The following is a 26,018-nucleotide window of genomic DNA, read 5'->3' on the forward strand; positions in this document are numbered from 1 at the left end:
TCATAAGAATTGGGCGCTAGATACACTCCTTAGTACATTCAATGTCAGGTTCTCCACTGAGTATTGTGCTGAGGGGCCTATAAGGGGGACATTTCTCTATTGTTCTTTCCTGAGAGTCAAACTCAATTTCATTCATGCTCCACAGAGTGATAAGTTGGGAATTTCTTAGGGATTGGAGCAGAAAGATAAAGTAGCTTTGTATTAGGTGTAAGGTAATTATTTGCTAGGGTTTCTGTGCTATTTGTTTTTATTCCCTGTGTTTTCATTAACAGTTAATGAGTTTCTCCCCCCTCCCCCCTTAATTCTAAAACAATAGCTTGGACACTAGAAGTTGGATTTTTCTGCCATGGATTCAACCAGCTGTTGCTGCTCCATAAACTTTATGGAGAAGTGAATTAAACTGCTAAAACCTTTCATTTCCTAATTCAATTCCAAATAAAACAGGGAGGAAAATGAACCATGATGATGTTCCCCTTGTAACTATTTTGACTCACAACAAACCCATCTGATCCTAAACTTACAGGTACTATTTAGGGACAAAAACAGGCCATAATGACAATTTTACCAAAGAAATGAGAAGGAAATGAAAAAAGACAGAAAGTAGTATGAGCATAAAAAATGACATGAGAATAACAAATAACAAATAAAACGTAAACATGTTTGCTTATTCAATATGTAAAGGCTCAATGATTTTTTTCATGTGAGTATAAAGTCATCATCTTTTACTTCTCTTCTAATTAACTGTGAGCTGTATTATTAAGGCTTTTTCACATCTGCAACCAACTGTTTATACAGTATGGTTAAAAACTTTATAGGGTTTGCTATTACTTCATCAAGCATCTTTGGGTAATATAAGGAAATTGAAATTAATGTAAAATTCTCTGCAATTTTTTGATTTTTATTGTTGCTGTTGGAAGGGAACACATGACTTCTGACTCTATTTAATATTTAAAAACCCAGGAGACATACAGCTCTGCCTTTAAACTAATCAGTCCTACGTAAAATGCTATAAATAAAGGTCCTTGATCCAAATCCAGTTAGTTTTCATGCTTGATAGCATTAATATTGCCAGATTTTCATTGACCAATTTAATAGTAATGCAGTTCCCAAAGCTGAACTATGGTAAGATTAGCAAAACTGCAGCTTATTATTCCTTATTGCAACCATTTACCTAAATTATTGGGTATAACACCAACTGAAAAAATATGTTGGATAGACATGTGTCCATATGTGTGAAACGTTGCTCACATGTAAATATATTATGGAGCACATTTGCAACACCAAAGCTAAAGTTCTGTCAACACTTCCATTATAAATTACATACCCTTTTGCACACACTCATGCATTAGAAAATATATGGTGTTCCCCCACAGAACATCTTAGAGGCTTCACTGGTTTCTAAATACCCATTTGGATTTGCATGGTTAGTTCTTGTGATTAATCCATGTGTAGTGAAGGTCTCAAATTCTTCTCTGTTCTATACAGTCTGACTTCCTGCCCATCCCTCTTTTTTCCTCCTACATGTAGCCATAACTCAATGTATAAATATTCTTCTGCTCCCCCCCCCACCCCCCGCCAGCCCTAGCAGTGAGTGTAATAGTACTGAATGTCATTAAATCTACAGAACAAATGTTGGGCCAGGAAAAGAAACTTTCCACTTATCATTCTTTTTATAAGTTGCTCCAACTAGATCTTGAATGGACAAGAAATACATTGAGCCTAAAACTAAGTTTTTAGCATAGAATACTGTTTACTAATCATAGAATCATGCTAAGAATAACAAACCTCTTAAGAAGCGTTAGGGATGCCATTTGCAGAGAGAAGCACAATCTCAATGATCAGAAATGGAACCAAATTGAGTAGACACTTACAGCACAATCACTACAACACCTGTGAATCCAATAACCAAAAGGGCAGCATAGCTTAATAATATTTCCAAAATGAGCTACATCTGTCAGTGGTGGGTTGTTCAGGAAGATGTCTGTGGGAGCCAATTGAAAAGTTCTTTTTCCCCCCCTCTCTCCTTCAAGAAAATGGTTCTTTATAATGCAGTTTTTCCTTTTGACCAGTAGGGTGGGCTGCAGTGTATAGCATCATCCTAGTTCTTAAAAAAAGAAAACAGAAAAAAAAAAAAAAAAAAAGTAGCCACCAAGGGAGCAAACCCTTCTGCTCTCCCCCACCCCCTTAAAAAAGCTGAGATTTTTTTAACCCTTCTTAGGTTTCACATAAAGGCATAACTCCTGGACATTAACGAACTGGAGGGCTGGCAGCAACAAATATAAACCAGATAATTGTATATGTGACAACACACACTTCATAAAGCAAATTACAGCCTGTCAGCAATCATTCTGGCTTTGCACTAACACATTCCATCTACCACCGTTATTGTTCAACTGCTGCTAAAATGGAACCTGCTGAGTTAGCATATTTTCAGTAATAATGGCATTTGACAGAATTCAAAACATGTAAACATAGGTATTTGCTAGTATGTGGATGAATATACTGTAAAATGAATGCATTTATCATATAACAACCAGGCAATCATAACCTGGTTCTGTTTTCCTTGGACTGCTATATTCTTAGTGTTTTATTTTTTGCTATGAAGCAGCTCCTACTGGCTACAGGCTCTGGGTCAAGACTTTTCGTGTACTATCTTATTTAATTCTCAAAATAATCCTGTGATATATTATTATCTCAAAGCTGCAGAAAAAGAAAATGAGACACAGAGATTAAATAGCCTACCCAGAGTCACATAAGTGACTCATAAGTGGCAGAGCCAGGCTTTGACCCTACCTTGTCTGATTACTAACCTCTTGTTCTAACCCACTGAGCTGTACAGTCTCCAAATCTGCATGCTTTATAAATTATGGTCATTACTCAAGGGCAAAGCATACTGAATGACTTGGATTTGTGGCATGTGCTATAAATTATTATTTTCTTACTTCAGGAAAGTAAATCTATAATCAAAAGTATAAATTATTATAAGTAGTAGTAATACTAGTAATCACATTAGGTGTGGGACTGATAGACAAAACTGAACGTGGTCAATGATTTGTTCAAGAGGGAGTTAGCCCTATTCAAAGGTTCAAACTTACTGCAGTAGTATTGTTGCAGTGATTTTTTTTTTAAATACCACTTTTGGGCACGAATTTCATGCTTACAGAATTTAATACAACTACTTCGGGTTTAGTCAGATAAATATATTAAATATTTTCCTGCATCTCCTGTTTGATTTCATTGGATCCTAGGTATTTTGACCTTGCCTCACGTAAAATGAACCAACATGTTCCACATCCAAATATAGTTTTGACCTGGTGTAGTTAAAGAATGTTATTTCCTTTCCAGCACTATCATGCTTTAAGTCTCACAGTAGGAAAATAGGTTGAAAAATATACAATCCCACATAAATGTAGTGATTTTATTACTATTGGTTCATCTTGCTCTCTTTTCTCTTCCTTTTCTTTTTCCCAAATGACAAGTTGTAGTAAGACCGTGGCATCCACTTATAGTCCTGATGCATTCTAGGATCATTTATACCAACATTACTTCTTTTTAAGAAAAACTGTAAGGCCAGTTGGATTCCAATATCTTCTGCTAAAGAAGAATGGGACTACATGATGTACAGGCTGTGAGTAGGTATAAGAGCAATTTTCCACACACCAAGGAGTAAAAATAACACAACATATAATAAAGAATGATTTACAGGTTAGATGAGCAGACCTGGAAAATGTAAAACATCTTTTAACATACTGCATAAAAGGAGAGTTTTCTTTGTGAGTAATATAGACCTCCAAGATCACTAAGGGTGTAATGGCAACGGGTGACAAGATTCGGCCTCTCCATACCCCAATCCCACCTTAACCAAGGACTCCTGTTCATGTATGAAAATAACATGTGTGTAACCACATGTAGGTAACAACAATATCAACAAGCAAAACGTCTCACTATCTACATTCTGTTCAGTGTTTGGTCCCTTTTGGAACAGAAGAGTATCTCTTTGTTTTTAAAATTTATTTTTCCTTTTCTATTGGGGTATCACTAACACAAGTAAAGTGCACAAACCTTGAGGGCAAGTGATATCACTTTTTAAGTTTTGGGAAATACCTTTTATTATTATTTTAATCAATACAAGTGTATTTTATTAATCAACTAGAGGCCTGGTGCACGAAATTCGTGCACTCGGGTGGGGGGGGGTCCCTCAGCCCAGCCTGCACCCTCTTGCAGTCCGGGAGCCCTCGGGGGATGTCCAACTGACGGCTTGGGCCCATAGGAAGCGGGCCTAAGCCAGCAGTTGGACATCCTTAGCGCTGTCGCAGAGGCAGGAGAGGCTCGCGCCATGCCGCTGTGCTTGCCAGCCGTGAGCCTGGCTTCTGGCTGAGCAGCACTCCCCCTGTGGGAGCGCACTGACCACAAGAGGGCAGCTCCTGCATTGAGCATCTTCCCCCTGGTGGTCAGTGAGTGTCATAGCGACCGGTCGTTTGGCCGTTCAGTCGATTTGCATATTAGCCTTTTATTATATCAGATAGGATTTGTCACTTTGGGTTGCCAGCTCCAACAAGATACCAACATGAATTCATGGTGATCACAGACAGTGTCTATTCAATTTGGGAAAGTATCTTTTAGAGATGAATTGTGATCAAGAACTTTTCAGGCTGGAAAGTGTGTGTTAAATACACATCAGCTGACAAGGACAGATAGGTTCAAAGTTTCTACTATTTGCCTCACAAGAGTCAGCAGTAGCTGGAAGCTTTATTTTACACATCATATATAAGTCCCCTTCTCCATAACTAAGTCATTCCTTTCCTGTTTTAGTGATCCTTCGGCCATCCTGGTACCCAATAACTAGTAAACAAGTTTCTGAGAGAAGTGTGTGGTGATGGGCAGCATAGTGAAAAATCAATGCATTATAAGAATTGGGCTCAACCATCACATTATTTAGCCTCCAAATATCAAACAAATTCACTGGCTTTCAAGGGCTTAACCTACATGAAAAAAACAATGTAAGCAGAAAATCAAATAAAAAATTTAAACTAGCCATACATTTTTCTCAACATTTTGTGTCCAGAACAGGAAAATTCATTAGAGGCAGAATTCCTGAGATAGATAAATTCTTACGCCAAAATTTTATGTTCAGAAACTGTACTCCTTACCTGATTTTCTGGGTTGCTCTAGGGATAATATTATCTAAGAGAAATAATTTTTTATTTTTTTTTCCCTACAAAATTTCCCAAAACTTATCGAAGACATTTAAAGCAGACATTCATTTATCAATTACTTGATTTTTGTTTGCCATCTACATCAAGACATGAATCAGATTTTCTATGAACATTTAGATACCACATAAGGACAAAAAATACTGAGGGTAAAAAAAAGATATTTTTTAAATCAGCTACCATGAGCATTATATGATACTATTTTATTTTAAAATTCACTTTTAAGTGATATGTCAAGACAACATACCTATATACTGCTGATTCTCAAAGACTAAGCAACAGAGATTGCTGCTAGTTTATACCATCATCAGGGTCTTGCCCAAAAATTCATATGTAAAAATTAATAAATAAGTAAAGGAGGAAAGATGTTTGAATGAATATAAAATGATCAAATCATGATTCTACTGACAAAGAGCTCACTCCTGTGTCAGATCAAGATTTTTTGTGTAAGCTTCTTCATTAGTTAAGCATGCCCAGAGCAAAACTGTCAAATGTTACAAGAAGACATATAATGAAAGCTTGTATTCCCTTCCTGCTCTTGGTTCTTCTCTCCAGAGGCAACCATTGTGACATTTCTTGGGTGTTCTATGAACTTTCTATCTAATGGTCTGTGTGGTATGTCTTTTTTTAAAAAAACAAAAAACAACCAACAAATGGTAGCAGTTGTCCTGTTCTGTCGCCGGCTTTTTCTCCAAATCATTTATCTTTAAGGTTGCTCTATATCAGCACATATAGATTTATCTCATTTTAGCACAAAATATGTGCATATGGTAAAAATTCAAGTAGTACCAAAGGATATAAATAATAAAGATCCTCTCTTGCATTCATACTGGTAACCTATCAACAGAGGTTACCACTGTTAATATATTCCAAAATTATTCCATTCACACAAATAAAAGCAAGCATGCACGCACACATACACTATACAATGTTTGTCCAAATTGCTCTTTTCACTTAGCAATATGCCTTGGAGACAGCTTTCCATGTTACAAATATATGTGTTTTATGTTCTTCTAAACACTATGCAGCGTTCCATTAATGGTTGTAACGTAATTTATTTAACTAGTCCTCTACTGCTGCACATTTAGGAGTCTTTGCTATTCCAAACAATGTATAATAAACATCCTTATGCATAATATGTTGTGTAGGGAATACAGAAGACAGAAGCATCTGATTCCAATAACTTCTTCTTTCACCCCCATGAAGGGCAGTTCTTATTCTTATTTCTCAATATAATCTACTTCAAGTTAGGACATTTACAAAGGACATAAAAATTGTAGAAAATTTTAATGTTAAAAAGAATAAAAAAGTGAGTCTTTTGATTTTAAAATCTGTCTTTGACAGTAGTTGCAAAAGTATATTAATTTAAAAACATGTTGCGTGAAGGGGGCAAAGGGTGAGAAAATAGGGAACATCTGTAATACTGTCAACAATTAAAAAAAAAAACACCAACCAGTAGATGGATAGGAAGTAAAATATTTGAAAAGGTATTAAAGTCAATAATTAACTTCAAAAACAATTTGTGTGTACATTCACTTTCTACAGATTAATTTGTATAAAATGGAGCAAATAAAGAAAGGGGGAAAGGCCTAAAGGAAGTCAAGTCACAAAAGCAGCTGTCAAGATTGTTGATGCTAAAAGGTTGGGCTAAAGCCAAAGGCAGGAGTATTTGTCCTGTGTACATTTCCCCCTGTTAAATCCCCCAAAAGACACAGAAAGCATTCTGGAAGATTTCTTTTTAAAAAGTAGCATAGGTTAGGATATGCTAGGTTCATAACCAACACTTGTGTTTATAAAATATTAGCATTCCAGGAATAGTGATAGAAAGATACTTAACAATAAATTACAAATATTGTAAATTCGGACTTTTTCTTACATTTGCAAACACGTCATAAATTTGAGCTGTGTTTCTTTGTATAAATCCTACTTACAACTGTGCTAAAACCTTTTGGCATAAATGCAAAGAGTATTTTCATAAATAAACTTAGTAAAATCACTGTACACTCCATTAATTCAAAAACACTTCTCTTCAACTTCAAAGGGAAACCCTTCTCTCTCCTTTTTAGTGCAAAGATGGTGTTTTTTTGCTGCTTTAATGGTTTGCTTCTTGTAGTTGTCATAACTACATGCTCCAAGTATGTGATAGTAAGAGATGAGAAGTTAAGTGACATCCATGCTTCAATTCAACATGTCTCAGACATTACAGAGCAACAAGCTCATAAATCTAAACTCTGAAGGGCCTACCAATAAAAATTCTGCATATACATCCTGTAAATGCAAACCTCACAAATACGTACATGGTGACTTACGCGGTGCTGCCTCAAGGTTCAGCTGAAATGAATACATTTTATGAAAAGACTAGAGGCCTGGTGCACGAATTCGTGCACGAGTGGGATCCTGCCGACCCAACCCAATTGGGGCCGATCAGGCTGGGCCGGCTGGGGGAAGGGGCTGCCAGCGGTTGGCCAGCCGGCCCCACCCCCAATCAGGGTAGGGGGGGGGGCGGTCAGAGGCGGGGCCAGCCGGGGGAAGGGGCTGCCAGCGGTTGGCCAGCCGGCCCCACCCCCTGGTCAAACTCCCGGTTGAACTCCTGGTCGAGGGGACAATTTGCTTATTAGCCTTTTATTATATAGGATCTGTGAAATATATATTGTCTAAGTTCCATACATGGATTTACTTGCCCAGCTCTACCTTGAAACATAAAAATGATACTTGCTAGCCCAGCCAGTGTGGTTCAGTGATTGAGCGTCAACCTATGAACCAGGAGATCACGGTTCGATTCCCGGTCAGAGTACATGCCCGGGTTGTGGGCTCGATCCCCAATGTGGGGCATGCAGTAGGCAGCCTATCAATGATTCTCTCTCATCATTGATGTTTCTATCTCTCTCTCCCTCTCGCTTCTTCTCTGAAATCAATAAAAATATATTTTTTTAAATTCTAAGAAAAACAAAATAATACTATGTGCTAGCACTTTAGTAAGTGCTAACCACGTGGCAAGCCCTCCTTGTGCGTTCATCTCATTAAAACTCATTACACCATTTATTGAAGAGACTGTCTTGACGCCATTGTATGCTCTTGCCTCCTCTGTCAAATATTAATTGAGCATAATGGCTTGGGTCAATTTCTGGGTTCTCTGTTCTGTTCCATTGGTCTATATGTCTGTTCTTGTGCCAGTACCAGGCAGTTTTGAGAACAGTAGCTTATCAAGGTATCTGGTATTGTGATCCCTCCAACTTTGTTCTTCTTTCTCAAGATTGCTGCAGCTATTTGTTTTGTGTTTTGTTTTTTGTTTTTATTCCAGATGAAATTTTGGAGAATTTGTTCTAGGTCTTTGAAGTATGCCATTGGTTTTTTAATGTGTATTGCACTGAATCTATAGATTGCTTTGGGTATTATGGACATAATGATGTTAATTCTACCAATTCATGAACACGATATATTCTTCCATTTGTTTATGTCTTCCTCTATCTTTTTTTTTTTTCAGCATCCTGTAATTTTCTGAGTACAGGTCCTTTACCTCCTTGGTTAAATTTATTCCTAGGTATCTTAATTTTTTTGTGCAATGGTAAATGGGATTTTTTTTTTTTTTTTTTAGTTTCTCTTTTTGTGAGTTAATTATTGGTATATAAAAAAGCCATAGCTTTCTGGGTGCTAATTTTGTATCCTGCTACATTGTCGAATTCATTTACTAATTCTAGTAGGTTGTTTTTTTTATGGAGTCCTTAGGGTTTTACAATATCATGTCATCTGTGAATAATGAGAATTGTATTTCTTGTTTTCCAATTTGGATGCCTCTTATTTCTTCTTCTTGTCTGATTGCTATGGCTAGCACTTCCAGTACTATGTCGAACAGGAGTGGTGTAAGTGGGTATCCCTGTCTTGTTCCTGTTTTTAGGGGAAATGGTTTTAGTTTTTGCCCATTGAGTATAATGTTGGCTGTAGGTTTGTCATATAAGGCTTTTATTATGTTGAGGCATGATCTCTCTATTCCCACTTTGCTGAGAGTTTTTATCAGGAAAGGGTGTTGGATTTTGTCAAATGCCTTTTCTGTATCAATTGATATGATTATGTGATTCTTGTCTCTCAATTCAATAAATGGTGTTGGGAAAATTGGACAGATACATGCAAAAAAAAATGAAATTAGACCACGAACTTACACAAAAATAAATTCAAAATGGATAAAAGACTTAAACGTAAGATGGGAAACCATAAAAATCTTAGAAGAAGCCATAGGCAGCAAAGTAGCAGACATTTGTCATAGCAATATCTTTACTGATATGGCTCCTAGGTCAATGGAAACTAAGAGAAAATAAACAAATGGGACTATAGCAAAATAAAAAGCTTCTGCACAGCAAAAGAGACCATCAACAACAAAAAAACAAGAAAGCCCACTGCATGGGAGAACATATTTGCCAATGTTATCTCCGATAAGGGTTTAATCTCCAAAATTTATAGGGAACTCATACAACTTAACAAAAGGAAGATAAACAATCCAGTCAAAAAATGGGCAAAGGACCTAGACACTTTTCGAAAGAGGACACACAGAAGGCCATGAGACATATGAAAATATGCTCAAAGTCACTAATCATTCGTGAGATGCAAATCAAAACAACAATGAGATACCATGTCACACCTGTCAGAATGGCTATCCTCAACAAATCAACAAATGACAAGTGCTGGCGGAGATGCAGAGAAAAAGGAACCCTCTTGCAGCACTGCTGGTGGGAATGCAGACAGGTGCAGCCACTGTGGAAAACAGTATGGTGTTTCCTCAAAAAATTAAAAATGAAACTTCCATTTGACCCAGTAATCCCAATTCTAGGAATACACCCCAAGAAAACGGAAACACCAATCAGAAAGGATATATGTATCCCTATGTTCAGAGCAGCCCAATTTACAGTAGCTAAGATTTGGAAACAGCTTAAGTGCCCATCAGCAGATGAGTGGATTAGAAAATTGGGGTATGGCTACACAATGGAATACTATGCTGCTGTAAAAAAAGAAGGAATTCTTACCATTTGCAACAGCATGGATGGATCTGGAAAGCATTATGCTAAGCGAAATAAGCCAGTCAGAGAAAGATAAATATCACATGATCTCACTCATTTGTGGAATATAGTGAACAACATAAGCTGATGAACAAAAATAGAACCAGAGTCCTAGAAGCATTAAATAGGCTGTCCAACCTATGAGGGAAGGCAGGGGGTGAGAGGGTAAGAGATCAACCAAAGGGCTTGTATGTATGCATATGAGCACAACCAATGGACACAGACGGGGGTGGGGGTGGGGGCATGTGTTGGGGGATGGGGTCAATGGGGGGGGGGAAAAGGAGACTTATGTAATACTTTAAACAATAAAGAATTTAAATTAATTTTAAAAACACCTCATTACAACTCATACATAGTAACTGTGAAGTAGATATCATTAGCAAGATTTTGTAAATGAGGAGATATGTCACTTGCTCATACAGCTTGTTAAGTATAGGAGTCAGGATTCAAATTCAGGTCTGACTTCAAAGCTCATGCTCTTTCATCACAAAACATTAAACTTGAAACAACATTTTTTTTTAAAAAAAAACAGCTAACTACTTTCTGTATTTTGTGTTCATGATACATAAAGTATCTTATGCATTAATGTATGAGGTCTCCCAATAGAAATAAAAGAATAATGGCACATTTTTTTATTAATCTCAACCTGGATTTCTTTTTGCTTTTATCTCTGCATTATGGATAATTTTAAACGTGTACAAAAGTAGACAAAACTGTATAATAAGCCCCCAGGTACACATCCTCCAGCTTCAACAAGAGTCAATTTATGATCCAACTTGTTTTATCTACAACTCCACCTCAAAATTTCTCTCCCCTCCTGAGTTATTTTGAATAATATGTTAGCCAAGTACCACTTTATCTTTAAATATCACAGCAAACCTCTTTTAAGATAAGGACTCTTTTTAAAAACATACGCATAAAGCATTGTCACACCTAAAAAATTAACAGTGGTTTCTTTAAAAAAATTTTTTTTCTTTTTATTGAATTTATTGGGGTGACGCTGCTTTACAAAATTATACAGGTTTCAGTTGCACAATTCCACAACACATCATCTGTACCCCTGTATTGTGTGTTCCCCACCCCAAATCAAGTCTCCTTCCATCACCATTTATTGCCCTTAACCCTTCCTCCACCTCCTCTTTAATAATATAAAATATCCAGTCAGTGTTAAAATTTTGAATTATCTGATAGATATCACTTTTTATAGTGACACATCTCTTTTAATCTATAGTTAATGTGGCTTTATAATAATATTTACCTTATTCCACTGTGCACTATTTGCTTTTGGCAAGCTATATTGTTAGGGATAAATTTGCTTTGACAAGAGATATAGGCTTGCCATTTCAATATAGGTTTTTAATGGTCACAGAATGGAAATTTTTCATATTTAAATATACTGAATAACTTTCTCAGAAACCTGCTATGCTATCCATGCAGAATCTTCAAGTTGGCGAGAAATTTCCCTGCCCCATATTTACCACTATCACAAATGTAATATGAGTGACCGCTGGACCAACAAAATTGGATTTTGTTATACACATTAACAACATTTTCAGTGTTCTTAAAATTTTTATTTAAATATTGTGTCATTTTGTTTAGACTCTGGGTCCATGGTGGCCATTTTTCTAATACATGTGAAGATGGTTTTATTGCAATGAAGTCTAAATTACAACTGGCAATAATTAACTTATTTAACAAAAGGGGAAACTAAACTAAATGAAGTAAGTCAGTTTTCTCAAGCGATAAAATGATATTGTTGTCATATGTAAAGGGAAAAACTAATATTATTGTTTTGACATCTGATCAATCCTTTTTTTAGATGTCTGATTAGTGAAGTGGTAAAAGTTCCATGGCAAAGATTCCAATGAGTTTTCTTTGCAACTTTAAGTGAAAAATAAAGTGGATGAAAAGTTCTTAAAGTAAGCACGACTTGAAATATAAAGGGAATCTATGTCTGATTAAAAATAAAAGTAAGGTGCCCTGGCCAGTGTGGCTCAGTTGGTTGGGCGTCATCCCATGCACTTGAGAGGTTGCTGGTTCGATTCTTGGTCAGGGCACTTGCTTGGTTCGCAGGCTCGATCCCTAGTGTGGGGCATGCAGGAGGCAGCCGATCGATGTTCTGCTCTCACATCGATGTGTTTTTCTCTCTCTCTGCCCCCTTCCTCTCTCTAAAAATCAATAAAAATATGTTTTAAAATAAAAATAAAGTTTTCCCATGTTCTCCAATCACATTTGAGCTCATTAAAAGAGCTCTTTCATTCATGTCCCTTCTACATTAAAGTAATAACTATTTGGATTATATTTTATTTCCTCTGTTTCATTCTTTTTTAACCTTTTGCACTCGGATGTCGAGTGTGACTCAACACGGTTAGCATTAGAATAAAGGAATCAAGAAAAAAGCAAGTGAGTGCAAAGGGTTAATGAACATAATTCAGGAAGTTGACAGTGGACCAATAACAAAATTTGGATGGAAATATGAGGGGGAAAGAATTACCATTAATACTATCAAACATTCAAACTAAATTTTCTTACTGTTTAGTATGTGTAGGTACCGAGCTTAGGGCTTACACATATTACAATTAGTCCTCATAACAACCCTGCAATGAGGCAATAAGATATCGCCATGGAGAGTAGGGGTTCTAGAACTACTAATCAGTACAGGTTTCTTATTAGGGTGATAAAAATGTTCTAAAATTAATAGTGGTAATGGTTACATAAACTCAGTGACTATATTAAAAACCACTGATGTTGCCCTAGTCGGTTTGGCTCAGTGGATAGAGTGTCAGCCTGCAGACTGAAGGGTCCCAGGTTCGATTCCAGTCAAGGGCACAGGCCCAGGTTGCGGGCTCGATCCCCAGTAGGGGGCGTGCAGGAGGCAGCCGATCAATGATTCTCTCTCATCATTGATGTTTCTATCTCTCTCTCCTTCTCCCTTCCTCTCAGAAATCAATAAAAATACATTAAAAAAGTAAAAAAGTAAAAACCACTGATGTATAGGTTAAAAGGGTGAATTTTAAGGTATATGAATTATATCTCAATACACGCTTTCTATATATTTAAATGAATATAGAATCAGACTGACCAACTTGGAATCCTTGAGAGAAACGATCTTGAACAAGTCTCTTAACCTCTCTGTGCTTCAGTTTTCCAAATCTGTAGATGGGTATATTAATAGCACCTATTTCGTGGGGATGTTCTGAGGGTTAAATAAGATAATGCATGTAAAGAACTTAGCACAGTGTCTGGTCCAATCCCTGTTTTATAGATAAGAAAGCTGAGGATCAGAGAAATTTAGCAACTTGCTAAGGTCAAATGACCTTTAGCTAAATAGTACAGTTGGGCTTTGAACCCAGGTCTGTCAAGCCTCAACCTTCATTCTCTTTCTGCCAAGCATGTTTCTTTTCCAAAACAGGGATAAGACTCTCCCTAATACTATTCAATGGTTACTCCTCCAGCACATTAAACCTGGGATTGAATAGAAAACCTGGGTTTGATAAGAAAAACTTTGCTTGCAATCTTTCTCCATGTCTGGGCAAGCATCTTTCTTTAAAGGTTACTCTTTCAGCACATTGTACCAAATCATCACCATAAACATATGTTTAAATATGTGCTACTAAAGGGCTTTATAAATAAGGGATCTTTTCTAATTAAGGACCATTTTCCTTCCAGGCACCAGACTCTGGTTTAGTCCAAATACCCTGAAGAACACACAGGTGTATTTTGTGTGCAGAGTTAATAAAATTCACCCCATCACATTCCTACACAGAAGATCCTGCCATAGATAGAAATGCTAGAAAAGTTTGGGGCTATCATTTCCGTCCTTTCTTACTCCCTTCTCAATACTACCTAGTCTTCCAGGGCTTTAGAAAGTCTTCCGCTAGCTGGCCTATTTTTTACATATTCCTTTTCTTTGTATAATCCTAAATTGACCTATACAACCTCATACAGACCTATACCCACCCACTCTACCAGTTTCTGAAGCACACAGTGAACTAAGACTTGATCAAAAGGCTTCAAGGTAAAAAGATATTCTCCCTCCCCTGCTCCAAAAGTATGTCTTAGGGGGAAGAGCAAGGCTGAGGGCAAAACACACGACAATGGATTTTGCTACTTGATCTTTCTTTACATTTACTAGTACTTCCAAATGAGCAAAGACTTTGCTACATATATTCAACCACTGTCAAGAGGTAAATAGTTTTGGGAGAAACCAAGATGGCGGCATAGGTAAACACCTGAAATTGCTGCCTTGCACAACCACTTCAAAACTGCAACTAGCCCTAACCGGTTTGGCTCAGTGGATAGAGCGTCGGCCTTTGCACTGAAAGGTTCCAAGTTTGATTCCGGTCAAGGGCATGTACCTTGGTTGCGGGCACATCCCCAGTAGGGAGCATGCAGGAGGCAGCTGATTGATGTTTCTCTCTCACTGATGTTTCTAACTCTCTATCCCTCTCCCTTCCTTTCTATAAAAAAATCAATAAAATATATATATTTTTTAAAAACTACAACTAAAAGACAAAACAGACATCATCTAGAACCACAGGAAGGCTGTCTGAGTGGAAATTCCACAACTAGAAGGAAAGAGAAAAGCACAATGAGACTCAGAGGAGGTGCGGAAGTAAAGTGCAGAGATACGGAGGCGCGCGCATGGAAAGGACTGGCAACTGAGGACACTGTTGTCTTTTTCAATCGGGAGGGAGACACAAGCTCCCGACTGCTCTGAACTCCAGTTCCAGGTGAGACTCTGGGGACCCAGACTCATATGGGGAGAAACTGGACTGTCTGGCTTCGGGCAGAACTCGAGGGCGGCTTTTTCTCCAAAGTGCTTGCAGTGATTACCGAGGGATACTGAGACCCGGGGCCTCTTAGGGCAGGGCTGAGGATCAGCCATTGCTGTTTGCTCCACCTTGAGACCCCGCCCCACCCAAGCTGTGTGCAGAGGCTTTGCATATGAATGGCCTGGCCCTTTGCAACCTAAAATTACCTAACAAACTGCAGCTGGGTCAGAGAGCCCCAGAGCCACCAAAAGAAGGCCCAAGACCCCACAGCAGCTTGCATTGCTTCACAGCTGGATCTCATCTGGGCACCTCCAAACCCCAAACAAAGAAGAGGAATCTGCAGATCTCTCCATAGCTCCTGCTGGGTGGCCTCAGACAGAGGCTAAATTTGCACCTCCTTGGATCTCCCAGTGGTCAGAGTGGGACCATCCAGATTACAACTCCTCAGATCCATAAGGGACATACTCAAGGGGCAGACTCAGTGAGCACCAAAGCCCCACTGAAGTAAGTCTTGCCCCATAAGGGTGTCTCCAGCACAGAAGTTCTCCCATCATAGACACAGCTGATCCTCACAGCCAACTGGCCTGGAGGTCAATTCCTCCCAGTGATACTAATAACAATCAAGGCTTAACTACAACAAGACTGTGCATACAGCCCACAAAGGGGTGTACCAAGAGTGTCCACCTCAGGTAACTGGGGAGGCTGAGCCACTGGGCCCTATAGGACACCTAGCACACAAAGCCACTCTATCAACACAGGGAAGCAGCCAAAATGCAGAGACAAAGAAACAGGTCACAAATGACAGAAATGGAGGAAAGCAAACGACTGGATATAGAGTTCAAAACCACGGTTATAAGGTTTTTCAAGAATCTTTTAGAAACCGCCGATAAATTTAGTGAGACCCTTGATGATATGAAAAAGGTCCAACTAGAAATTAAGCATACACTGACTGAAATAAAGAATAATATACAGAGATCCAACAGCAGACTAGAGGATCGCAAGAATCAAGTCAAAGATTTGAAATACAAAGAAGCAAAAAACACCCAGCCATAAAATAAAAAAGAATCCAAAGATTTGAAGATAGAGTAAGAAGCCTCTGGGACAACTTCAAGCGTATCAACATCCGAATTATGGGGGTGCCAGAAGAAGAGAGAAAGCAAGATACTGAAAACCTATTTGAAGAAATAATGACCGAAAACTTCCCCCACCTGGTGAAAGAAATAGACTTACAAGTCCAGGAAGTGCAGAGAACCCCAAACAAAAGGAATCCAAAGAGGACCACATCAAGACACATCATAATTAAAATGCCAAGAGCAAAAGACAAAGAGAGAATATTAAAAGCAGCAAGAGAAAAACAATTAGTTACCTACAAGGGAGTACCCATACGATTGTCAGCTGATTTCTCAACAGAAACTATGCAGACCAGAAGGGAGTGGCAAGAAATATTCAAAGTGATGAATAGCAAGAACCTACAACCAAGATTACTCTACCCGGCAAAGCTATCATTCAGAATTAAAGGTCAGATAAAGAACTTCACAGATAAGAAAAAGCTAAAGGAGTTCATCACCGCCAAACCAGTATTATATGAAATGCTGAAAGGTATTCTTTAAGAAGAGGAAGAAGAAGAAAAAGGTAAAGATAAAAATTATGAACAAATACATATCTATCAACAAGTGAATCTAAAAATTAAGTGAATAAAAAATGTGATGAACAGAATAAACTGGTGAATATTATAGAATCAGGGGCATAGAAAGGGAGTGGACTGACAATTCCAGGGGGGAAAGAAGTGTGGGGGATGCGAGAAGAGACTGGCCAAAAATCGTACACCTATGGACAGTGGGGGAGGGGGGGGTAAGGGCAGAGGGTGGGATGGGAACCGGGTGGAGGGGAGCTATGGGGGGGGGGGGGGGGGAAGAGGAACAATTGTAATAATCTGAACAATAAAGATTTATTTTAAAAAATAAAAATAAATACACTAGTGGAAAAAAAAGAGGTAAATAGTTTTCTGTTCTAAACTCTTTTCAATAAGAGAGAAAGGCTGTGTAGAAGTGGCCCTGTGCTGGAAGATGATTGCAATGCCACTATTATTAGCATCTGGTAAAATGTGCCCTTTGTCTTTTTAGCTCCAGATAGTCTCTTGTGTTAAGTTCCAAAATTATTTTTTCTTCTCAACATATTATTATACCACATCTCTGACACTAATACTTTATTTCTCCTTTAGGTAATTAATTCTACCCTCGCAGTTCCATTCATTTCTGCCAGTTCACATTCATGTTCTGGCCCCTGTGGATTTTGGTTAACATCTGTTAAACCCTGAACTGTAGGGCCGTTCCCTGAATAGCATATTCACATATTACAAAGCAAACTGCTACAGGATTACATATAATTTTCTATTCTCAACCCATGTTTTTGCCATAAATGTTTTAGGACAGTGAGATATATAGTAACCACACATCATATAACCATACATCATGTATAACTTTGTTACAAGAATCAAGAAGCTTTAAAAATATAAGCCTAACCAATGGACACAGACAACAGGGGGGTGAGGGCATGAGTAGGGGGGATGGGAGGGTAATGGGGGAATAAGGACACATATGTAACACCTTAATCAATAAAGAAATTTTAAAAAAGAAAAAATGAAGTTAAGAATTTCAAGATAAAAAATATATATAATATTTTCATTTGTTAAAGTTGGCTTTTAAAAAAAACTTGAAATACATGAAAACAAAGTATGAGCTAGGAAAATTAAAATTTTAATAAAACTAGTATCATCATGCACAACTTAAATTTCTTTAAGGCATTACTGTTCACTGAGACGAGAGACAGTGACAGTAAAAGAATAAGAAGTATGGGGAAAGTTTACAATTGGTCAAAAGTTATAGCGCAAAATAGTTCATAAAGTAGTTGTAAATTTGATCTATTATTTTCTGTGATTATCTGAGAAAATAAAAATCTCTACTTCTAATAAGATAATATAATTAACATTCACAAGGATGTTTCTGACATTCTCAACCAGAGTACCGAAAAGAAGAAAAGCATATACTTTAAAGACATCCCCTCAAACTGTTTGAATTCAGGAAAAAATATTCTAATTCTGAACCTTTTAAAAATGTGTTCCAATCCTGTCCTTTTTTTTTTTTTTAATCTTGCACACAGCTGTCTGTTGTACTTTTTAGAATCATGCCAGCTGCTGGGTTCATCAAGCAAAGGCAGGAAAACAATGGCTTGAAAGTAATTAGAAGCTCCGAGGCTGCAGTGAGGCTCATATTAAAATGTGATAACACTGTTCTAGTGGGAATTTCAACACTGCTCCATTTCTGACATTTCTCTTCTGCCAGACAGGCAGGCTGGGTGGAAGAGCACTGTGATCGAGGAGGTAACATACTGGAATTTATTTCTGGAGCAAATGAAGGATTTGCTGAGTTGGAGCCCTCCCAAGGTTTTTATGATGGACTTGGCTACCATTTCATTTGAATGCTAGTGGATCCTGTTGGTCTCTAACAAAGCTCAAGAAATAATAGCATATTATAGTTTTAGTTCTATAAAATAATCTAGCACCAATCCACTCAGAAAGATGAAGCGTCAAAGACTCTTGTGGCTAAAAAGCAGGGCAGGGGGCCCCAGCAGGATGAAGGTTCATTAAACACTCCACTAACTTTCTCAGAAATGGCTAATGCCACTCTGTGGAGAAGCTTTTTCAGAAGAGACAGAAGTAAACAATACCGTCTCCATATTCTTAGGGTAAAACCATAACTGGTCAGAGTACTCACCTTGGGGCTGAAAATCCCAATAGTACCTGAAAAAAACAAGAAAAAGAATGCAGATGAGTCAAACCTGTATTTCTCAATCTGGGCTGGCATATGGTAGCTATAGCACCCAGACCAAAAAGCTTGCTAAATAGTCAGTAACTAGCCAAAGCCACTACCCACTTTGACAAGAACCAAAGGGCCTTGAAAGATTCTCAAAGGCTTGAAGGCGGCATTTACCTCACTGTAACTCCTTAGATAATTGTGACCACATTGCTGGAAATGTCCTAAGAGGTTTGCTAGCCATGGACCAGGGTTTCTCATAGGAGTTTACAGACTTGGAGCAGGACAATTCTTTGTTTGTGACCACCTGTGTCGTGTATTATAGGACAACCAGCATCACTGGTCCTGGAAATCAAATGCCAGTGGCACCTCCAACACATCCTCCCCCAACACATTCTCAAATATTTCTGGGCCTAAATTATTCTTAATTGTATAGGTCAAGCATGAGCAACTGACAAGGTCATCAAACATTTTAGTATCTGAGCCAAGTTTGAGGCTCTTGAAGCCTGCCATCTCCTTTTTTATTTTGGGAAGTGACTGGCAAAACTGACAAGCCTTAAAACGAATGAGACAGCAGTGGTAGGATCATTGTTACGTCACTTATTTGGAATCTAAATAGCATCCCCTCCCTCCAAAACAATGTTCTATATGGTGGCTACCCACAAAAGTCTATTGTATTTTGGATCCCATTTCCTCCTGCCTTCACAGGAAGCTTACATGATTTCTATATTGATTTTCTCTTGTATATAATCAACCTCTTCCTCTCAACTTGGCACTTCCCATCAGCATTTATGTTAATATAAAAATAAAGCAAACCTTCCCTCACCCTCTTAATATCCCTCCATCTTGGCTGTCCCCTTTTCCCTCACATCACAGTGACATTTTCAAAAGTTTGTCTATAGTTTTATCTCCTTATTTCCTCACCTCCCACTCATTTCTCAACATAGTCCAATCTCGCTTACAATCGCCACATGTTGTTTCTTGCTGTGGACATAGTGACCCTCCCATACCACTAAGTAGAGTGAATAGTTCTTAACTTCATCTTGACCTCCCAAAAGTTGTAGGTGCATATGAGCATTTCCCCCCTTGGCTAGAGAGTCACAGTTTTATTGAATTCTTAAAAGAATCCATTACCCACCGCCCCGCCTGCACCCCCCCCCAAAAAAGACTAACAGAAGGGCATAGGTGATAATTGTGTATCTTTCAGTACATACATGACTGAAATAATGTGTGACCACTTTAGGGAGACACATTAGCCCAGTGAGTATCTAGGTTATTTATTAATAAGATAAAAATTCAGAAAATGGAGAGGAAGGAAATCAGTGGGGCAGATGTTGCCATAATCCAGTAATGAATCCGTGGGAAATTATCAGATGACAAAGAGAAGATGGAGAAGAAACCTCATGACTGGCTTTTCCTTTTCCTTTCCTTTCCCAGAACAGTTCTGGACTGGCAATCAGGTGAAGGGAAATGTAAGATGCTTGGGTTAGACGGCAGGGAAAGTTAAAGACAGCTTTGACAGCTGCAGTGGAAAAGAAAAGAGGGAATAAGAGAAGAAAGGGGTAGAAAATGTAAAGCTGTAAGTAACATCTGGGAAGGCGCCCATGTGGATGTAGGGACATGCAAACAGGAACTGGCATGATGGGTCAATCTCCACCCAGCAGACAATGCAGCTCCACACTGTACCTGCTGGCCACTGTGAAGAGTTTTCCATAAAACTCCTTTCTGTAAAATACAGCTAATCAAGCTAATCATAAAAGGCCTGAGCAATTGGCCATCTTCCCCTACTATTTTCCATCTTCTTTAGGGGCACCACCCAAGCCCCTGATTCCAATCATTAACCAACCTCTAATTCAATATAAAGAGAAATTAGGGTGCGAGCATATGCAAGTGCATAAGTGCATGTGTGCGCGTGTGCGTGTGTATGTGTGTGTGTGCACACACGCACACACACACACACATCTTTACTCCTCTCACCAAAATGTTAATGGTAACAGCAGGAACTTTGCTAACCAACGTTCTCATGTATTACCCACAAAAAATCCTAGCCATGCAACGGCAATGAAAAGACTAACTCTTGGCAAATTGTTAAGTAAAATATGTTTTTGATGATTTCAGCCTCTTCTTTTGGCCTCTGCCCTCCGTAAGCCCCACTCCAACTCACACACATGTTTTCAGTCCCCTCCTCGACCTACACAATGTGCCCCTGGCCTTCCGATTTCTCTTGTTAGTTAGGAAGATGTTTTAGGTTCACATATACTAAGAGTGGTGCTTCTGCCAATAGCTGTGACTTAAGAAGGCTGATTATATTTTTAAAAAGATTAGATTTAACAGCATCAAATACAGTAGGTTTATCTTGATGTTAAAAAGCAGAATCTGCTTTATTCTTGATAATACTGTAAATATTTCTGTCAATAAAAATCATATGTAGAACTGAAATGAGATGACATGAAGTGGAATGTTAGTTCCCTTATTTTTCAGAAGTTATAAAATTATCCTGTTACCCTACCTTTTTCCCCTCTCTTCTTACTCTAAGTATTAATTAGTAACGACCCTAAAGAAAGTCTATTAAAACACACACACACACACACACACACACACACACACACACACACAGAGAGAGAGAGAGAGAGAGTTCACAGAGGATACTTGTAAAAGGCAAGGCCAAAAGGTGAGCAACCTCATCCCTCACTGGAGGAGCCACGGATTATTCTCTGCGGGACACACTTAGGTCTTGATCTTGTCTTGTTAAACATATCCTATGGATTACCTTCATCACATTCTTTGGAAAGATGATTCCACACTAGAGAATTCTACACTCTTTAGGTGGCATTTAGTCAAATCCTGCCAAAATCTTCTAATTCTTATCCTTCACTTTGAAAACAATTATCCCTTAGCCAGACACCCCAACAAGTCTGAAACTAAAAATTTTGAACCCAAATGCAAAGACCACATTAGAAATATATGAAAGAAAAGCAAACAAACACACACACAGTTGTGTTTATCCTAAAAGCCTCTGAGAATTTCAAATCAGGCCTGTGCATATAGATAACAAATACTTCTTTAATCTTCTCTTTGAAGCTTTGGCTTCAACGTGAAAGGGAAGCTATCACTCCTCTGTAATAGTCATATTCAACATTATCAGGTCCATGCAAATAAGATTTGAAACTAGAAAAAGATGAGTACAGAATGAGCAGAGAGAAAATGCTGAAACCATATTGGTGATTATTTTCACATTCAATCAAAATAAATACATTTTTTCTTGTGCTTCCAAAAATGAAAATGAAAGAATAAAAATCCACAACATTAAGTTTACTCTACAAAATGGTCTTGAACATTTAGGGTTAAACATTATGTGCAAGGCAAAGTTTGTAATACATGTTTTAAATTAAAGAGGTTTCAATTGAACATTATTGATTTATTTTTATTATTAAAGTATAGTTGACACAATATTATAGTAGTTTCAGGTGTACAACATAATTATTTAATATTTATATATGTACCTTATGAAGTGATTACCACGATAAGTAGAGTAACCATCTGTCACCTTACAAAGTTATTACGATATTATTGACTATATTTCCTATGCTGTACATTACATTCCTATGACTTATTTATTTTACAACTGGAAGTTTGTATTTTTCAATCCCCTTCATCTTTTCACCCTTCCTTCAATCCCCTTTAATTGAACTTTAGTTTAAGGAAAGGTACAACAAATAAATTGAACCCACTGTATGTATATATTACATGTATTATTTTATTTAATTTTCATCACAACCCTATGAGGTCAGTACTATTATTATCCCCATTTTATAGATAAGAAAACTGAGACTCAGGAAGGTCAAGCAACTTGACCAAAAATCATGTAGCTATTAAGTGGCAGAACCAAGATTTGAACCCAGGTCTACTTGCTTCCAGAGCACAAGCTCTTAAATTCCATATTAACTATTTTTCAATTGGCTGTAACATTTTTTTAAAAAAAAGTATTAGGAGAAAGTATAATTGTTCTGTCAGACAACCTATTCTGAGAGAGTACATAGATCAGAGGTCTTTAACTTGAAGTCAGTCCATAGTTGAGCTTTGGGAAATAAACATTATGTTCTCTTACTCTCTAAAATTATAAGTGAAAAGCAATATGTGTTTTCTTTTCCCTTGAAAAAGAGTCCAAAAACTTCACTAGATTTCTGAAATATATCAATAACTCTCTCCCTCCAAAGTGAGAAGACCCTCTGGGTTAGATGAATAAGGTTGTAATGGCATTATAAACTAAATCCCTAGAAAGGCCAACATCTGTTATAAGTCTAGAACATCTAGATGAAATGTTTTTGCAACTAAGGTATTAAAAGGGTTATTTTATCGGTGACTTATGTAAATTTAAAACTCATCAGATATTCCCTGCTACTTGGTAGACAAAATCAAATCTCTTCTTGCTATCTTAAGGATATCTAAATTTAAGGTTCAGTTTTTGTACCAAAACAGTGGTGCCTTCTAAATGGATAGGCTGTGTGCAATACTCAATGTTCAGAGACATCTTCTATTTCCCTCTTGACCATCTCTATTCTCTGGTAATGGCTGTTTCCAAACAGACTGCAAAGACTAATACTGAATATTATTCTGGCATTAGAAATGGAATCTTAGAACTCAAATGGACACCTGGCTGAGTAGCGCTTCAACGGCAAATTGATAAGAGCATGAAAACTCTTGCAATTGATCTTAAGCAGCAAGCCATATGGTAGAGACTGATTTATGTCCAAGGAAATGGGCTTTCTGAACAATGCTAATCGTCTGTACACTATCGATATTTCCTGTAGTCTGTTTTCTCACTTGAGAAGATTTACCTGATTTCAAATCGTCTTTCTACCAGTGTTCCATCCTACCTCGCAGAAGGCCTGGGCAAGTGGCAAAGGTAATATGGCCAATGACACTCAAGAACAGAAATGGGAAAAGAGCACCATCTGGTGGAAGCCTCTGGTGGAGGCATCAGAGGCCTGGGACCCAGGGATTGGGAAACCAGCCTTAGAACTAACAGTTGGGAAGGAATGGGAAAGGTCCCTGTAGGGGAGCAGGTACCCCTCTAGCCCCAGTTCCTTTAATTTATCAAAAGTGAAAAGATCTTAAAAAACAAAGTGAAAAGATCTGGTGCCTGCCTACAAGAAGCTTACAATCTAGTCTAAATTATGAGATGTTTACACATGAAGAGATGCCAATCTAAGGTAGTAAATAACAAACACTATGGTAATAATAGACAATACACATTTAACTAAAGTAATAGAAGAACCTGTCAAAAAAAAGCTTCTGTGTTCTTTTTTGAAATGTAACATTTCTGTAGTCTTGAGTCTATAGCCACACATTTTAAAACCCTACTCCAGAAGGCAACATAATGTTCTCTTACTTACAAACTAGAAGTCACAATTAATCTTTTACTAAATGCTAAACAAGCAATATTATCTGATGTTGATAGTATTACCCATGACTAAAATTTTTTGAAGTTCTATTCCAAGACACTGAAAAAATAAAATTTAAAAATAAATAAAACCCTATTTCCCACTAGAATCTTTTATAACACTTTAACTACATAAAATCCCTGCTATCGTCAATTGAACATTTGCTCTGATGCTAATAGTAAGAAATCTGGGGGCTCTTCTTTTTTTTAAGTATATTTTTATTGATTTCAGAGAGGAAAGGAGAGGGAGAGAGAGGTAGGAACATCAATGATGAGAGAATCACCAATCAGCTGCCTCCTGAGCCCACAACCCAGGCATGTGCCCTGACCGGGAATCGAACCGTGACCTCCTGGTTCATAGATCAGTGCTCAACCACTGAGCCACTCACTCTGGCTGGGTGGGGAGTTCTTCTTGATTAGTCAGTGATTATGCTCTTTCACTCAACACTGGAAACCAACATTCTAATATTCCTTCCTCTACGCTCTAGCATTGGGACTGCAAATTTTGGTTTTATGTCTACACAATACCCATACTCCCTGTATCAAATATAACTCAATGAACTATTTTTAAAATGCCAGCCAGGTCCACTGTGGCAAAATAAAGGACCTTAAATGTCAGGCCAGAGTTTAGATTTTTTTCTTTCTTTCTGTAGATAAAAGGGAGCAACTGAAGGGTTGATTGGTTTGTTTGCTTGTTTTTATGGGTAGGGAATGATGTCTGTTGTGATAAAATCTAGCAGAAATGTGCAGCCTGACTGGGAGGGAGAGAAGCCAGAAGGTAGTTTCGGAAGCTCCTGAAGAGCAAGAGAAACAACAAGAGATTTGATAATAGACTTGGAGGCAGGTTGGGAATAGAGCATCAAGACAAAAGTCAGAGATATCTTTTGTTTCCAAATTTGTTTGCTGGAGAAAACAAAGCAACACTCACATACAAAGAACTCCAGCTGGTTACCATATTTTAAGCTGCATTATCTTTGGCTCTTGCCCTGTCATTTTGTCACCGTTGATGCTTAGAACCCAGTTTTGTTTTATTTTTTGCTTGCTTCAGGTTAATAGCTACTCTTGGACCACAGAGACCTCCTAATTATCTGATTAGTGAATAACAGATCATTGTATGGCTCTGTGAGTGTGGCCATATACTCACTGGATTTTACAGCTGGAAGGACACTGAAGGTCATTTAATCCAGCCCCTCACTTTACAGATGAGAAAACACTGTAAGAGTATCTGATTGCACCATGGAAGTTTAAAAGTCCACACTATGGAGCTACCACAATTTATCTAGTGCAGAATCAGAGGCAGGTTTGAAAACGTGATATTCATTTAAAAATTCTTTTGATGTTTTCTGTGTTAACATGATCACATTATTCACCTGAGAGCAAATGTTACAGTCCAAAAAAAACCCCACAAAACAAAACAACACACACACACACACACACACACACACACACACACACACACACACACACACACATTAAGCTGGACTGGTTCTTAGAACTCATCTAGGCAGGGTGGATTTCTCAACATTAACATGCCAACATACCCTCTGTATCTCAAGTTAGGAAGACTGCATTCATTCTCCCAAACATTAATAAATCTTCATACTTTGCCAGATCTTTCTGTGAGGGACTGAAAGCACAGAAAGCCTGAACTGTGAGCCAGTTTGGCTGGAATTTTCAAGTTGTGCAGTGATGTGATTGGCCCAAAACATGCACAAGGTAAAAATTGG

General features: G+C 37.9%; 1 protein-coding gene across 2 annotated transcripts in view; it reads right to left on the reverse strand.

Moving 5' to 3' along the window:
* The window catches only part of SKAP1 (src kinase associated phosphoprotein 1), a 317,213-nt gene that overhangs the window by 204,921 nt on the left and 86,274 nt on the right, over window positions 1-26,018 (reverse strand). For both annotated transcript variants that reach the window (XM_079799085.1, XM_079799086.1), the window contains one exon: window positions 18,810-18,835. In XM_079799085.1, the coding sequence (XP_079655211.1) occupies window positions 18,810-18,835 (26 nt within the window). The remainder of the gene's footprint in view (window positions 1-18,809; window positions 18,836-26,018) is intronic.

The sequence above is a fragment of the Cnephaeus nilssonii genome, assembly GCF_951640355.1.
Source record: "Cnephaeus nilssonii genome assembly, chromosome: 19".
Taxonomy (NCBI): domain Eukaryota; kingdom Metazoa; phylum Chordata; class Mammalia; order Chiroptera; family Vespertilionidae; genus Cnephaeus; species Cnephaeus nilssonii.